Source organism: Bubalus bubalis, chromosome 4, assembly GCF_019923935.1.
Source record: "Bubalus bubalis isolate 160015118507 breed Murrah chromosome 4, NDDB_SH_1, whole genome shotgun sequence".
Taxonomy (NCBI): Eukaryota; Metazoa; Chordata; class Mammalia; order Artiodactyla; family Bovidae; genus Bubalus; species Bubalus bubalis.
In genome coordinates, this window is record NC_059160.1 from 55493951 (window position 1) to 55510554 (window position 16604).

The 16604-nt window shown below is 41.7% G+C and overlaps 1 protein-coding gene across 11 annotated transcripts in view; it reads right to left on the bottom strand.

Annotated features, from left to right (window-relative positions):
• Positions 1 to 16604, bottom strand: part of ANO4 (anoctamin 4) — a 442247-nt gene that overhangs the window by 400891 nt on the left and 24752 nt on the right. For 9 of the 11 annotated variants that reach the window (XM_025283649.3, XM_044941445.2, XM_044941444.2 and 6 more), the window contains exon 3: positions 14983 to 15234. In XM_025283649.3, the coding sequence (XP_025139434.2) occupies positions 14983 to 15234 (252 nt within the window). Of the gene's footprint in view, positions 1 to 7301; positions 7664 to 14982; positions 15235 to 16604 lie in introns of those variants that run through there. The other 2 variants (XM_025283653.3, XM_044941448.2) reach the window with 2 other exon arrangements.

The window sequence follows — 16604 nt, forward strand, 5'->3', positions numbered from 1 at the left end:
CACAACTCCACTGGGAAAAAACCCTTGGAAACTTGAGCTTGGTTTCCTCTGGACTTTGTCTCATAGCTCAATGGGTAAAGAATCCACCTGCAATGCAGGATTCCCCGGCTCAATTCCTGGGTCAGGAAGACCCCCTGGAGAAAGGATAGACTACCCACTCCAGTATTATTGGGCTTCCCTTATGGCTCAGCTGGTAAAGAATCTGACCGCAATGCAGGAGACCTGGGTTCAATCCCTGGGTTGGTAAGATCTCCTGGAGAAGGGAAAGGTTACCCACTCCAGTATTCTGGCCTGGAGAATTCCATGGACTATATAGTCCATGGGGTTGTAGAGAGTCAGACACAACTGAGCTTCACTTTCACTTTGTCCCACCTAAATTTTCTGTTTGCTGGTATTGTTTTGTACCCTTTCATCAAAATATATCTTAGCTGTGATTAGGACTATGTACTGACTCCTTCAAATTCTCCCAGGGAATCAGTGAACCTGGAGGTGGTCCTAGGGACCCTGATGCTAAGGACCTGCAGAAATCGGCCCAAGGACAGGATGTGGGCCTGGGACTGAAAGTCATGCAAAGCCTCTGGACAGATGCCTTTCTTCCCACACCACCAAAGACCCCTGTGCTGGAGAAACTGAAGTTTTGGGTAGAGTGAGGAGAAAATACAGATAGGAGACAGAAAGAAAAAGAGGAGGAGGATGCGGCATATTGCAAAGGCGGCCTTGGCTTTAAGTGGCCAAAAGGCCTTGATAAAGGCCCTAGGGATCTTTCTTGCAAAAAACTTTTAGAGTCAGTTTAAGTAGACACATTCCTGCTTCTCTTCCTATGCTTCTCTGCTTCCTCCCTCCCTTTTTGTCTCTAAAAGCTTCAGGTGTGGAGTATAGGTGCCTCTTGTTCAGGGAAGGAAAGAAACAGCATGTTGGAGGGGTCGCCTGGCCAAGTCAGCTCAGCCACACTGACCACACAACCATAGCAGCTATGCTTTGCCCAGCCCCTTCTGACAGCCCTGAAGATGTAGGAAAGAGATGGAAAAAGCAGGGAGAAATGACTGAGCCCAGAATCCATTAACTCATTCTCCCCTAATTCCAGTCTCAGCCATAGTAAGAAAGCTCCAGTTTGGTCTGTTCTTGATTTAACAAAGATGCATGCATTTCCCAAGGCTGTAGTGGTGCTTAACACATGGGAAGGAAAGTGATGCTCCCACCACACCAAGATACCACATATCGAGAGAGTGGGGGCTAACACGACCCAGTAGGAAGGTATGACATTTGACATCCAAAGACTTGAGTTTGAGTCCATGCTCCAAGGTATCTGTGCAAAACACGCTCTTCTACAGCCTCAAATGAGTTTACTAATACTTATCCATAGTGGGTTGAACAGTACTCTATAAAATATATACCCACCTAGGACCTCAGAATTTGAACTTATTTGGAATAAGGGTCTTAACCAATGTAATTAAGGCAAGGATCTTGAGATGAGATCATCCTGGAGTAAAATAGGCCCTGAATCCAGTGACAGTGTCCTTACAAGAGACAGAAAGGAGCAACACACACACACACACACACACACACACACAGAAAGAGCAAGGTAAAGATTGTTCCCTAGAGCTTTCAGAGGGAAGATAGTCCTGCTGCCATCTTGATTTCAAACTTCTGGCCTCCAGAACTGAGGGCGAATAAATGTCTCTTGTTTTATGCCACTTAAGTTTGTGGCTACTTGTTGCAGCAATCCTGGGATACCAATACACTGCTTTACAGGGTCAGCATGAACATCAAGTGAGATAATGAAGGTTAAAACACACTGTGAACTGTTTAGAGGCATGTAAGTGACAGCTATCATTATTAAATCAAAACTGGGGAGAGTAACACATCTCCTGTGGGAAACCAAGTTCCAGACCTGGCCCTAAGGACACACAGCCAGCAGCTCTTGCCAGAGAGGACAGAATGCTCTCACCTGACTCCTTGGCTTGCCTGCTCTAGACCGCCTCACTCCGCTTGTACTTTGCGCCTTTGAGGAGGATTCATGTGTCAGCTGGTGCAGAAAGAAGGCGTCCATCTGCTCCCCAACACCAGTCACGTGGCAAGCATCACACACTGAGGCCACCATCTGTGCTAACAACTCATATCCAAGTACAGTTCAATGTCAGCCCTACTCTCTTCCTGAATGAGCCAGGACCAAGGGCAGGTGACTCTGGGGCCAGAGTCTCTCCATGAAGAGCACTCTGGGTCAGAGCACTTCCAGGCAGATTAAGTCCAGGCTAAAGGAGGAAGAGCTCACCGCAAGGCCTTCCACGGCCAACCTCTGATCCAAAGGGTCTCACTCAGGACATTTTCAGGCATGATGTAATGTTTCCAGTGCTTTCTGGCCTTTCCTTTTTAAAAAGGAGCTTTGAGTGTTGATATGATTTTCCTTTATATTAAAGGTTGAGCTAGTGGTAAAGAATGCACCTGCCAATGCAGGAGACACAAGAGACGCAGATTCAATTCCTGGATTGGGAAGATCCCCTGCAGTAGGAAATGGCAACCCACTCCAGTATTCTTGCCTGGATAATCCCATGGACATAGGAGCCTTGAGGGTTATGGTCCACAGGGGTCATAAAGAGTCAAACACCACTGAAGCAACTGAGCATGCACTTATATTCAAAGCTATAGTCCTTGAGAGAGAGGAGAATAGATATAGATCAATCAAAGTAGTTGGATAAGAAGTAGAATAGGGCAGAAAGAATATTATCTTTGATAGTATCAAGAAAAGAGTCTGGAGATGCTTGAGGGAAGTATCCAGACAAAAGTGACAAGGTTTGACTCAAGATAGGGAGAGTGAACAGGGACAGATTCAACACAGCTTACTGCAGGGATGTGAGGAGCAGAAGAGGAAAGTATAGGATTATTCTAGGGTTTTGGCTTGGACAACTGGGTACATTCAACCAAGAGAGAAAATACAGAAGGAAAAGGTGAATTTGGGATAAAAAGCGGGGGGCAGGGTATTGTGGCTAAGCTGAGTTGGGGTACCTGTGAGATATCTATATCAATATTTCTAAAAAAGTCAGAAAAGGTCAGATGGGAGGTTTGAGCCTACAAAACAGAATACAGATCAACAAACAAGGTTACAAACCAGGAAGGGCAGAGGGAGTAAAAGGGCAGACTGTTATTTATTAAATAAATTTACTAAATGTATTATATTTACTAAATATCAATTAAATATATTGATATTCATATTGATATTTAAGGGATATAGAGAAGGTCTAGTGAAGGAGAACATAGAATAGAACCCAAAGCTTGAAGGGCTCCATGGAGATCTCCCAAGAGCTGAACAATCCCCACTGAAAGGGAGAAGGATTAGGTTTTTACTAGGTACTAGGTTTGGCAATTAGGAGGTCACTGATGATTGATATATCCCATGCAAGGGTGGGTGGAGATGCCAGATGAATAATAAAGGGAAGAAAGGGGTGAAAAGAGAAGAAAATGAATGCAGGCTTGTCTTTGGAGTTTGGAGGAGAGGGGGTAGTAGCTAGAGGGCACTCTAGAGTTAGGAGTTGGGTTTTGCTTATTTTGTTGGTATTTTTAGTTTGTTCACTTTTGTTATAGAGAATTGGGGTTTGTCTTAGTTTATAGGATTTAGGACTTGAGTGAATGTAGACACTAGTTGGAAAGAAGCTGATAAAGTCCCTGAAGAGGCCAATGGGACAGGATCCACTATTATAAAGGGCAGACAGAGACTCAATGAGGGGTGTGAAGAAGAAAGTGATGAGATGATTGTATTCTAGTGAATTATAACCACGTGTGAAATTATTTTCTCTGCTGGAAGCCCCAAAGAGGCAAGGACCCTACTTTTCATTTTAACATCCACACCATTTTCCACAATGGCAAGCACAGGCAGTGTTCAGTACATTTTGGATGAATTAAGGATGTGCATAACTGGATTTATGATCATGAAAATAGTAGTAATTATGTGCAGCCCTCTTCTAAGGACTTTAAGTTGATTCACTCTGAATTCTTACAAAAACATATGATGTAGGCAATCTTATCCCTGCTCTATTTTAAAAGATGCATAGCAAATAAGTGATTAGAGCATATTGAAAACTTAAGATTTTTCTGGCTAGTCTTGTGTTTCAGCCAAACAATAAAAGTACTTCTTAGTACAACTGAATCTATATAGCAATTTTTTCCTCAAGATATGAGGCAGATTTTTTTTTTAAGCTCAACTATTGAAGGTGGGGGAAGGGAGAAGAGTCATCATCTAATTTCTTGTTCTCCTGTCTCTTGTTAAGTCTTGGGCTTTCTGGTCAATGTTCATTGCATCAATAAATCACATTATAAAATAATAATATGTATTCTACACAAATTAAAGTGACACCTCTAGTTTCATCCTGAATCTTGACTATACTTTTTATATAGGAAGGCTGCAAAATGTTAGTTTAAGACACAAAATACTGAAATCTTGGCCCTAAAATTAAATGAGGAAAATAACACAAAAGCATTATTCTGTAGCAGCCTATACTACATTAAAATTCAAGGATAATAATATAAGCCATAAACTTCTTTAACAGAGAGGGGCTCCCTGACATTGGTCTTACGGATGCCTTTTTTGGATCTGACATCAGAAAGAAAAAAAAAAAAAAGACTACAATGGAAAAAAAAGAGATTACAATTATAACGTTACAGCACAGCAAAAGAAACCATCAATTACATAAAAAGGAAAGCTCCTAAATGGGAGAATATATTTGCAAATGATATATCCAGGAAGGGATTAATATTCAAAATATTAAAAGAACTCATACAACTCAAAAGAAAAAAATATGATTAAAAAGGTAGGCAGAGGAACTGAATAGACATTTTCCCAAGGACAACATACAAATGGTCAACAGATTCATGAGAAGGTGGTCAACATTACTAGTCAGGGAAATGCAAATCAAAACCACAATGAGACAGCCATTCTAACATGTGTGAGGCATCACCAAAAAGACAAGCAGTAACAGGTATTGGTCAGAATGTGGAAAAAAAGATACACTGATCAGAATGTAAGTTGGTGCAGCCTCTATGGAGAACAGTATGGAGGGTCCTCAAAAGTTTAAAAATCAAATTACTGAACAATCCAGCTATTCTACTTCCAGGAATTTGCCCAAGGAAGATAGACTACTTCCAAAAGATATCTGTACTCCCATGTTCATTGCAGCATTATTCACAATAGCCAAGATATGGAAACAACGTTAAGAGTCCATCAATAGATGAATGGATAAAGATGTGGTATACATGTAAAACAGAATATTATTCAGTCATTAGAAAGAAGGATCCTATCATTTGCAATATGGATGGACCTTGACGGACTTATTAAGTGAGATAAAATATACTATATGAGCTCACTTACCTGCAGAATTTTTTTAATGAATTAAAATGAATTTATAGAAACAGAACAGATTGGTGGTTGTCAAAGGCAGAGGGTGGGGCAAATGGACAAAGATGGTCAAAAGATACCAACTTCTAGTTATAAAAAATAAATCCTGGGGAGGTACAGCAAGGTGACTACAGTTAACACTACAGCAGTCCCCCTTTCTCATGGTTTCAGTCACCAGTAGTCAACCTCGGTCCAAAAATCCTTGTACAACAGACCTCACACACACCAGCAAAAAAATTACCTCTGTCACCTTACTATGGTTTCAGAGGATCTGAGGTACTACTATCTTATATAGATCAATGCCATTCAAATTATAAGTTGCAATCATTGGTAGACAATGGCATCAATTTAACGGATCACAACGCACTTCTGGGGGGAAAACAATGCATATCAGAGTACATAACACATGAGGATAAGTGTTATGTCCTGAAACATTGTTTTCAGATGTGAGAGAGAAGGAAGAAGAAAAGTAGAGGTAGTGGATCACAGTATGAAAATGTTTGTCACTCTAGGTAATGGCAAAACACACACACACTGCAAAAACAAGCTGAAAGCCACAAACTAAGACAAGGCAGTGGCACAGCATTTTACAACTCACTAAACACAGCATCCAAGCCCAAACCAGGAAATCGGAGGAGCCAGGTAAGGAAAGAGAAGGAGTCAGTGGGCCAGAGTAGTTAATAGAAATAGCCACTTTCCTAAAATCCTCACATTTTAGGATTAACAAACTTTTCGTCTATTTGATCTCATTTGAGTCTCATACCAGTATTGTTTTACAGATGAAGCAATCAAAGCTCAAAGAAGTTAAGTCCTTCGGGTGAGGGTACCATGCTACGTGACTGAGCTGGGACGGGAAGCCAGGTCTTCAGTCTCCTGGCTGCCCACATTCTCACTATAACTTCACCAGCTCCAATACATCCTTGAGATCTCTCAATCTACTGTCACTCTTGAGTCTTTACCTGTTTTCAAATCTAAATAAACCCCACTTGATATACCCTCTGATTTTGTTTTAGTTTTGTTTGCTCCGGCGAATTGGTTCTGAGCCCGCTTTTGGAACCTGGATCCCACAGCGCAGCCCAGGCGAAGAGAGCGGGCCGTGGGGCTCCAGCTCCGCCTCTGCGTTACCTGCGCGCGCCTGCGCCTTTTGGGCTCCCCGGCTCCGGGCGCCTAGGCGCTAGCTCTTCCGGGCAGCTGCAGACGCCGCCTCGGTGGAGCCTGCAGCTCCTGCCGCCCTGTCTGCCGCGGAGCCCAGCCCACGTGCCCCAGTCAGTGACTGCGCATCTCCCGCCAGCATCGCCCACGTGGAATCCCTAATTGTACTCCCCCCCCTTCACTGAACTAATCAGATTTTCTTATTTGTGATTATTTAATATCTGTTTAATCCACTAGCTTGCTCCACCGTCATTCCAAAAAGAAAGGAGCCCTGTGTCCTAATGCAGGGCTTGGCCCACTCAGTACTTGCTACTCAGGGAACAGCTGTTGAATAAATGGACACCACCTCGGATGAAAAAAGCGAAGGGAATTCGCCCATTCTCCAGTTACAGCCATAAACCATCTGTATTCTTATTTTGCTGAAAAGAAACCGCCGTAGAAAACTTCCAAACTCCTACCCTCCTAACCAGGCACCCAGTCGTCAGAAGGGTGCCCCATTGTTGGAGGGAAATATTACAAGGTGAGCCTGAATCTGGGTGCTCAGAAAATCTGCCCCATGCATCACCACCTCCCCCACCACAGAATTCAAAGCGTAGATCCTCTATGCGTTCCCGACTTTCAAAATAATTTACAAGTCAGTTGCTCTCCAAAAACCCACTGGATGAACTCTGATGAACCACATCTTAAAAACCCTAACCTACTTCAACTCCGGACTCAGTTAAACAAGTGGCACAGTCATCGCCTCCCACCCCAGCCGACTTACCATACCCGTGGCTTGAGAAATCCACTGTGCAGCCAACTTGCCTTTCCCCCTTATAACTTCTTAATCCCTTCACTTCAATCAGCTGATGTAGCAGAGGCTGTAGTGAGCCCTGACACTCCCCCAGCTGCTCTAAGTGTTGGTGCTGATGCCGTTCAGCTGAGTTTCTCTGTCTTTGGGGCCTTACCCTCCAAGAGAATTTCTCAAGGTCACACCCCTTTCAGGTAGCAGGTTGCCTCCAGGCAGTGATGAGAGGTACAAAGCCCCATTGGGGGACAATTCTGAAGGCCGGCCCGCTCCAGATCACCCTATATGATGCGTTGAAGCCTGTGTATGTCATCACAGTCCAAATCCCGGCTCTACCCAGCCCTGCTCCGTTCCCACTCCCATCCTCACCGCCCACATCCACAAATACACTCATACACATTCATCTCAAGGGTTCTCCCCAATAAACTTCTTACATGTCCATCTCTAGCTCGGAACCTACTTCCCAGGAAACCCAAACCAAGCTAACTAATCCCGCCCCCGCCCCCTCAAGCAGTACTGTGGTTGTTGGGGTTTTTTTGTATCTAAAACCATGTATACAAAAAAGTCAGAACACATACCACACTGGTCAATCATTTTCCCAAAACATGGTATAAGCAGACCTTCTGCTTATAACTGGTGGTAAAGCAAATGTCTTTATGGAGTGCTGTTCTGGGAACTCAGAGGCATGTTTTGATAAAAACAAGATTTCCAAGGATCTTTAAAAAGATCCCTTTCCTTCACAGCACCTGCCTGCTCATCACTATACTATACTATACATTTTGGGGTGTGATTTTGTTGTCTGCATCTCACACTAAATTACAAGCTCCACAACAGTCATACAGGAGCTTGTCAGAAAAGCAAGATGTCACCCTCAACCCCCATCTACTGAATGAGAATCTTCAGTTTAACATCTCCAAGTAATCTGTATTCACATTAAAGTTTGAGAGAACTGGCCTAAACAATAAAGTTTCAGTAATATAGTTCAATTTATCTGGAAGCACATACAATATCCACTCAGTCACATACCACATCTATTAATCACCAAGATGTGCTGAAGCTACCTCCAAACTATCCCTCAGATGTGCCCCTTTTGGATTATATTGCTTAATCCCAGCTCAAGCCTTCTTATCTCTAGAGGACCACACATCAGGTAGCAAGAATCTAGATGACTGGATGAATGGATGAGTTTATTGGAGCATTTTAATGCCTTTTGATTCTAAAATATATCATCCTTTGCAAACCAGATTTAATACAGTTTTAAATCAGGTTTTTCCGTTTCATATATCAGAAATCCTCCAGAAACTTCTTAGCTGCATCATTTAATTGACTTTGTCCTCATGTGCCATTAATCATTCCCTGATTCACCGATGCATTCAATCTTCTAAAACTAAATAACCACTACACCTGGAGAAGGGATTAACGGGATTGTGCTAGAATCAGAAGTTAAATGGCAGCACATGGTCTTGAATTCTGAAAAGAATGATACAGCCAAATTTAAGAGAACAAGAGGAAATTAGGAAACTTGAAGAAAGCTCGGTGATTTATTTCTCTCAGCCAGTTCTCTTGTCAAATAAACATTACCAACCATCCTCTTAGTTCTAAAATGCAGGCAATCCCCAACTAACCTCAGTTTTTCTCAGAGAAGTGGCATATACATGGGTTAAGATTCTAGGTCCGTTCACAGATGTCAATTAACTCATGGAATGCCAAAAAAAGTTGAACACCAAAGTAATAGCCCCAGAGAACCCAACGACCCCATATAACAGCATCTCTATATATAATGCATTCAGTGCTCAAGTTTGACTATAAGGACACACAACCCCTAATTGCTCTGGGATCAGTCTCCATGCACTGCCCATTGTTTGGAATACCAGTTCCTCATTTGAACAACCTTTACTCAAATGCCTACCCTTCTACTGTGACATCTTCTACCCAGCCAATATTCTAGAAAACCACAGATCACCTTCCAGAAAGCCAGGACAAGCAGTTTCACTTATTACAACTTCCCAACATTAGCAGGTTAACCATGATACCTACTACATTCCATATAAACTTTACTAGGAAACATTCCATCACATACAATTAAAGTTGAATTACCCCTTCAGGGATGTTTTGACAAAAGGAAAACATTTTAAAGACAGAGAAATAAGGGGGTAGGTACCCATTCCATTTTTGTTTTGTTTTAATTAGTTTATTTATTTTAATTAGAGGCTAATTACAATATTGTAGTGGTTTTTGCCATATATTGACATGAATCAGCCATGGGTGTACATGTGTTTCCCATCCTGAACCTCCCCCCACCTCCCTCCCCATCCTATCTCTCAGGGTCATCCCAGTGCACCAGCCCTGAGCACCCGGTCTCATGCATCGAACCTGGACTGGCGATCTATTTCACATATGGTAATATACATGTTTCAATGCTATTCTCTCAAATCATCCCACCTTTGCCTTCTCCCACAGAGTCCATAAGTCTGTTCTTTACATCTGTGTCTCTTTTGCTGTCTCACATATATGGTCCATTCCATTTTAAATCATATAAATGTTATTTCATCATATAAATTTAATAAATCATATAATTTTCATATAATAAATCATATAAATCATATAAATTTAAATCATATAAAATGTTCAATTAAAACGAGAGAGGAAAGAAGAAACAGCAAACAAATGCAATGAATAGAAACCAGTTACAAAGCAGTAGATATTTACCCAGCTCTATCAATAATCACTTTAAATGTGAATGGTTTAACTATATCAGTTAAAAGACAGATCAAAAGAATGGATAAAAGCAGAAGTCCAGAGAACTGCACTGGACTTAATTAGTATAAATCAGTGGTTCTAGACTAGGGGCTTCCCTCATAGCTCAGTTGATAAAGAATCCACCTGCAATGCAGGAGACCTGGGTTCTACTCCTGGGTTGGGAAGATCCCCTGGAGAAGGGAAAGGCTACACACTCCAGTATTTTGGCCTGGAGAATTCCATGGACTATATAGTCCATGCAATCGCAAAGAGCTGGACACAACTGAGCGACTTTCACTTTCACTTTCTCGACTAGGGGCAATTTTAGAATCAGAAGACATTTGGCATTGTCTGGAGATATTTCTGGTTGTCACAATTGGCATCCATCAGGTAGAAACCAGAGATGCAGCTAAACATCTACAATGCACAAGACAGCCTCCATAACAAAGAATTACTCAACCCAAAATGTTAATAGTGCCAAGGTTGAAAAATTGGTATAAGTGAACAAGAAAAGACCTATATGCAGCATGAGATAGAATTTAGGAAGAGCCAAAGGACACAAAGAAACATAGAAAAAGGAAAATCAAAAGTGTGAAGGATATACTTTATCAAAGACAGTCCTGGAAATGCCATAAAGGTGGGGGCCCACTGCAAGGTCAAGGTACAACATATAAGAAGAGAAATGCAAAGGAAGGAGGCAGTGTTAAGAATTAATGATGAACATGGGACCATGTCACATACACTGCAGATGGTTAGCAGTATTCCTAGCCTCTACCCATTCAGTTCAGTACAGTAGCTCAGTCGTGTACGACTCTTTGCAACCCCATGGACGGCAGCACGCCAGGCCTCCCTGTCCATCACCAACCCCCAAAGCTTGCTCAAACTCATGTCCATTGAGTCAGTGATGCCATCCAACCATCTCATCCTCTGTCTTCCCCTTCCCCTTCTCCTCCCACCTTCAATCTTTCCCAGCATCAGGGTCTTTTCAAAGGAGTCAGTTCTTCACATCAGGTGGCCAAAGTATTGGAGTTTCAGCTTCAGCATCAGTAGATGTTCATAATACCTTCTGCCCCATTGTGTCAACCAAAAATACCTCCAGACATTGCCAAATGTACCCATGAAATAAAATTATCCCTGGTTGAAAACCATTCTTCTAGAGGGATCCTTCTAAATTAAACATATATTTCTTCCTCTCTTTATTTCTTTCATCTTAGCTTTTCTTCTAGGCTCAAATTCCTTCTTTTCTAAAATAGGCTCTTCAGGGGACTTCCCTGGTGGTCCAAGGGCTAAGATTCTGCACTCCCAATGCAGGGGGCCCCGGTTCAATCCCTGTTAAGGGAACTAGATTCCACATGCTGCAACTAAAAGTTAAAATCCCACAACTAAAGACCTGGCACAGTCAAATAAATAAATATTTTTTAAATAAAAATATTTAAAAAAATTAAATAGGCTTTACAGCCATTCTTCCAATAGCTGTGCACTGGGTACACCTTCCCAGTCTTTCTCTGAAATGTTCTAATGCTGACCTCCCTCTTCAATGATCACTTGGCTGGGTTCAGAATTCTGAACCGACCATTACCTCTTTCAGCACTTGGAAGATATTGATTCACTGTCTTCTGGCCTCTATCATTATCATTGGAAAGGCTTCCTCCTTAATTGTTTCTCATTCATGGTAAATCTGCTTTTCCCTTCAGATTGCTAAGATTTTTCTCTTTGTCTTTTGCTGACTCACCACAATATGTTTATACGTGGATTTATTTTTACTTATTCTGCTTGGCATTACTGTGTTTCTTGAATCAAAATATTTCTGTCTCTCAATTCTGGGAAACTCTCAGTGATTATCTTTTTAAAAATATTCTCTCTCTCCATTCTTTCTCTCAACAGAGATTTTCAAGTGGGAGGGAAATGGAGAGAGGGAGAAAGAGTGGAAAACAGAGGAAGAGATGAATTTGGAAAAGCTAACCCCAAGGACAAAGAAGAATTAAGAAGTGGGGAGGCTCCTCTAGTAGAGATCGTGAGAGCTGGAGTGAGATAATGCAATGGGGATGGAGAGGATGCTCTGAATCAGAGACACTCTAGAGTAGACAATGCACATGTCAGTCAGCTGGCTGTGGAGGCTGACGGCAGCAGAGGGTTAAAGCATGAGGGCACCCAGTGTCTGCCCTGGGGTCTGCATGGACTGTGGCACCATTAAACAGTCGGAAATTCAGTCTGGAAACTGTAGGAAGCACTCTCCTAGAGTTAAAGTGACTTATCTTACCTCAGAGTTTTCTTCAAACTAGCAACAGAATCAAATCTATATGTGTGTATGTGTGTGTATGTACATATGTATACATAAATTAACTTTATTATTGAAAACAGGAAGGAGAGACTTCCTTGGTGGTCCAGTGGCTAAGACTCTGTACTTCCAATGCAGAGGGTATGGATTCAATCCCTGGTCAGGGAACTAAGATCCCACATGCTGCAAGATGCAGCAAAAAAAAAAAAAAAAAAAAAAAACAAGAAAGAAAAATTAAACTGGAAGCTTTCACACCAAAAAAATACAATTAAAATCAATAAACTGCTGTAAGAAATCAACAAATGCAATAATTAACCTATAGATAATCATAGTTGAGACTCACAGAAGTTACACCAGAATCTATAATATTCTATTATAAACTACTACCTGCTTGTTTAATGTATCATTGTCAGGCTTACTTTGTAAATACACAAATTATTATTACTAAAAACCAGTTGCTTGTAAAAATTCAACATTTTAACGCTAACAGAAAGTTCCTAGGATTGAAGAGAAATATGGGCTTTTCATTTGTTTCTGAAAACCTACAAGTTAAAAATAGAAACCTCCTCCAGAAATCAGACTGTGAGGCTCTATGGAAAAAGAAAATGAAAAGTCAACTCAAAGGGAAACACGATAAAATGCTAATCTGGCAGCTGCCATTTCACATTCCTCTTTGCCACGAAATGCCATAACCTCGCAGCTGCCAGGGCCAAAGGCAGCACTTTTCTTAACTTCGGATTTTACTCAACTTTTTAAAGCAGGCAGAGTCAGTTTTCAATCATGATAAATCAAAGCGCCGGAGATTTCAAACATAAATATGGAAAATGTTCATACTTCATATCATGATTTCTCTACTCTCCAACTGACCTTCAATCAGGACAACCAGAAAGATGCTCAGTTTTCCAGAGCTAATGGTATGCAAATATCCCCCAGCATCCTGCAATATCATCCAGCCACTTAACCAAAGACACTTGTGTGTCATATTTGTGACACCCCAAGGTGTGTGTGGGAAACTCAGAAATAAAAATCCCAGGAGGGAGCAGTCTGCAGAAAGCAGACACTGAAGCTTGCTCTGTGCCATGCCCACAGCATCCCCTGGATACAGCCCAGGCATCTTCATTTCTAAGCAGCTGGGGACTCGGAACATTTAGTGAAGTCTGCAATCCACTGTTTAAAGACTGCTCTTGATCATCTGAAAAGTCTGCAACATCAGTGTCTCATCTCTAGGTGGCAGCATCTGTGAATTTGTTGAATGTTATTGTGAAATGCTGAGTGTCAACCTTCAAAAATTTATCTCCAGAACAGAAATTACGCATTGAATTTCTCCGCCTAAACCATTATCTCTAAGTGTTGTATCTGTAGGGGGAAAAAAATAGTGGCAGGATAGATTTTGCATATTTTAAACCTCCATCTCAAGACTCTAGAAATGTTTAATTAACTGGCCATTCTTGCCTAAGTAAAGCTTTCCACAACTCAAAGTATAATGGAAGCAATAAATTTCAAAGTAAGATGCTGTGAATATTCCTCTTGCCCTGACTGTATAAGTCATGAGCCCCAAAGATCACATAGATCAGTGGTCAACATTTTTTGCAAAGAGACACACGGCAAATATTTTAGGCTTTGCAGGCCATAACATCTCTGTCACAATTACTCAACTCTGCCATTGTCACCTGAAAGCAACCAGAGACAAATACATAAGTGGTTGTGTCCCAATAAAACTTTATATATGAACACTGAAATGTGAATTTCACATGTCTCAAAGATTATCATCCTTTTAATTTTTTTCCAACAGTATGGTCTGAATGTTTGTATCCCTCCAAAATGTATACATTTGAAATCCTAATGCCTAATATGATGGTATTAGGAGGTGGGACCCTTGGGAGGTGGTTAGGTCATGAAGGTAAAGCCATCATGACTGGGATTAGCATTCTTGTAAAAAAGACCCCCCAGAGATCCCTCACCCTTTCTGTCATGTAAGGACTCTACGAGAGGTCTGTGACCCAAAAAAGGGTCCTCACCCAACTATGCTGGCATCCTGATCTCAAACCTCCAGCCCCCAGACTGTGAAAAATAAATTTGCCTTTTTTATGAACTACCTGATCTGTGGTCTTATGTCATAGCAGCATGAACAGACTAAGATACTGACCATTTAAAACAGAAACTATTTTTAGTTCTTGGGCTGAAAAAAGAACAAGTGGCAGCCAAGATTTGGCCCACTGGCAGTGATGGGCAGACCCCTGACATAGATCAAACTGGTGGAGCATCACATGTTGATGGTAACTGACTACCAATTTGACTGTATTCAAAACTTTCTTGAATACAAGAGTTTAATTCAAGATAGATGCCTTGTCGCTAAGTAGAGAATAGAAATTAAACAAACAAAAAGTCCTGGAATTCTGATTGAGAGTTGATTTCCAGATGACATCATACCAAACAGAACTAATGCTTAGGTCAGATATTTCTGCACACATCTAACCTTACTTCTGATACACCCAAGCTATTTAAAGGCCAGCAAATATGGGAGAATTGTTGGGGTCCACAAGCAGAAATACAGATGCAATCCATTCAGTAGGCAAATGCGTGAAGGTCTCTTTAAACACACTGTGTCCTGACTCTCCAACAGGAAGTCAGTACTGTTACCTGTTGTGTCCTGGCTCAGGGTTTCCTGGCTGCTGCTGCTGTAAGAAGGCACTGGAGTGATGGACAGTGAGGCTGGGCAAGACAGAGGCGTGGCCAGCTCCGTCTTGCGAGTGAGGGATCGGTGATACACTGGGACGCCCGCATCTTTGGAGATGAAGAGAGGCAGATCTGATGGTAGGGTGGGTCTGCCTTGTGCATAGGGATTTTTCCAGCGGGTGAGCCCAATTGCAACAGGCCCTGCAACATCATAACCTGGCAAGACAGATACATAAGGTCAGGATCAGCAATTAAAACATCACATCATCTTGCCTTTTGTATTTCCCCAAAGTCTTAGCTGTGAGTCAATAAAACACCACTTGAGATAAGGCTTCATGTTACTGATAAGCAGGCAGGAATTGTCACACTTGATGAATCCTGTTAACTAACCAATGTATGTTTATCAAGCACATACTGTGTGCTGGGTGCCCAGTCTTTGTCCTTCAGGAGCTCAGAGTCTAATAAAGGAGATAAGACTTGTGATTATAATAAAAAAAATAAATGAAGGTCTATTACATTCTGGTTTCCCTAGTGGCTCAGATGGTAAAGAATCTACCTACAATGCAACAGATCTGGGTTCGATTTCTGGATTGGAAAGATCCCCTGGAGAAGAGAATGGCAACCCACTCCAGTATTCCTGCCTGGAAAATCCCATGGACAGAGGAGCCTGGAGGGCTACAGTCCACGAAGTGGCAAAAGTTGGACACAACTGAGCAACTAACACTTTCACTGTTATTACATTCTAGGTACTTTACAAAAAGTGACTGTAATCTTCACAGCAATTATACAAGGATGTGTTGTTCAGTCGCTAAGTCATATATGAGTCTTTGAGAGCCCATGGACTGCAGCACGCAAGGCTTCCCTGTCCTTCACTATCTCCTGGAGTTTTATCAAACTCATGTTCTTTAAGTCAGTGATGCCATCCAGCTATCTCATCCTCTGTTGCTCCCTTCTCCACTACTTCAGTTTTATGGATGAGGAAACTGAATCTTCCCTAGGCCAAGCAGCCAGTAAGTGCCAGATCTGTCTGGCTCCAAAACCTACGTTCTTTCTCCTAAATTACAACTAACAAGAATACAAAATGAGAGGAAAGAACTAAAGCAGGACAGGAACACTCCTTAGGATTTTGGGAGACAAAGCCCTTCTCAGTAGAGGAACTAGGTAATGGAAAAGATGGCATGAACTTGGCCTTCTAGGTAAGGGTTGTAGTCTAGAACAACCAGAAGAACAGATTTATTCTGTAGCTATGTTTTATTAGCCTACATTTTTCTTAATTTGAAGCAAAATTAAAATTTACAACAATAAAAATCTAGAGCAGTCTCAACAAAAATCCAGCTTTCTGTTATCTCTTTAAAAATCTCTTGATTTTCAGGGCTTTCCTGGTAGTCCAGTGGTAAAGAATTTGCCTGCCAATGCAGAAGACACAGGTTCAATTCCTGGTCCAAGAAGATCCCTCATGCTACGGAGCAACTAAGCCCGTGCATCACAACTACTGAGCCTGTTCTCTGGAGCGCATGCTCTGCAACAAGGAAGGCTACTATAATGAGAAGCCCACACACCGCAAGGAATAGCAGCCTCTGCTAACC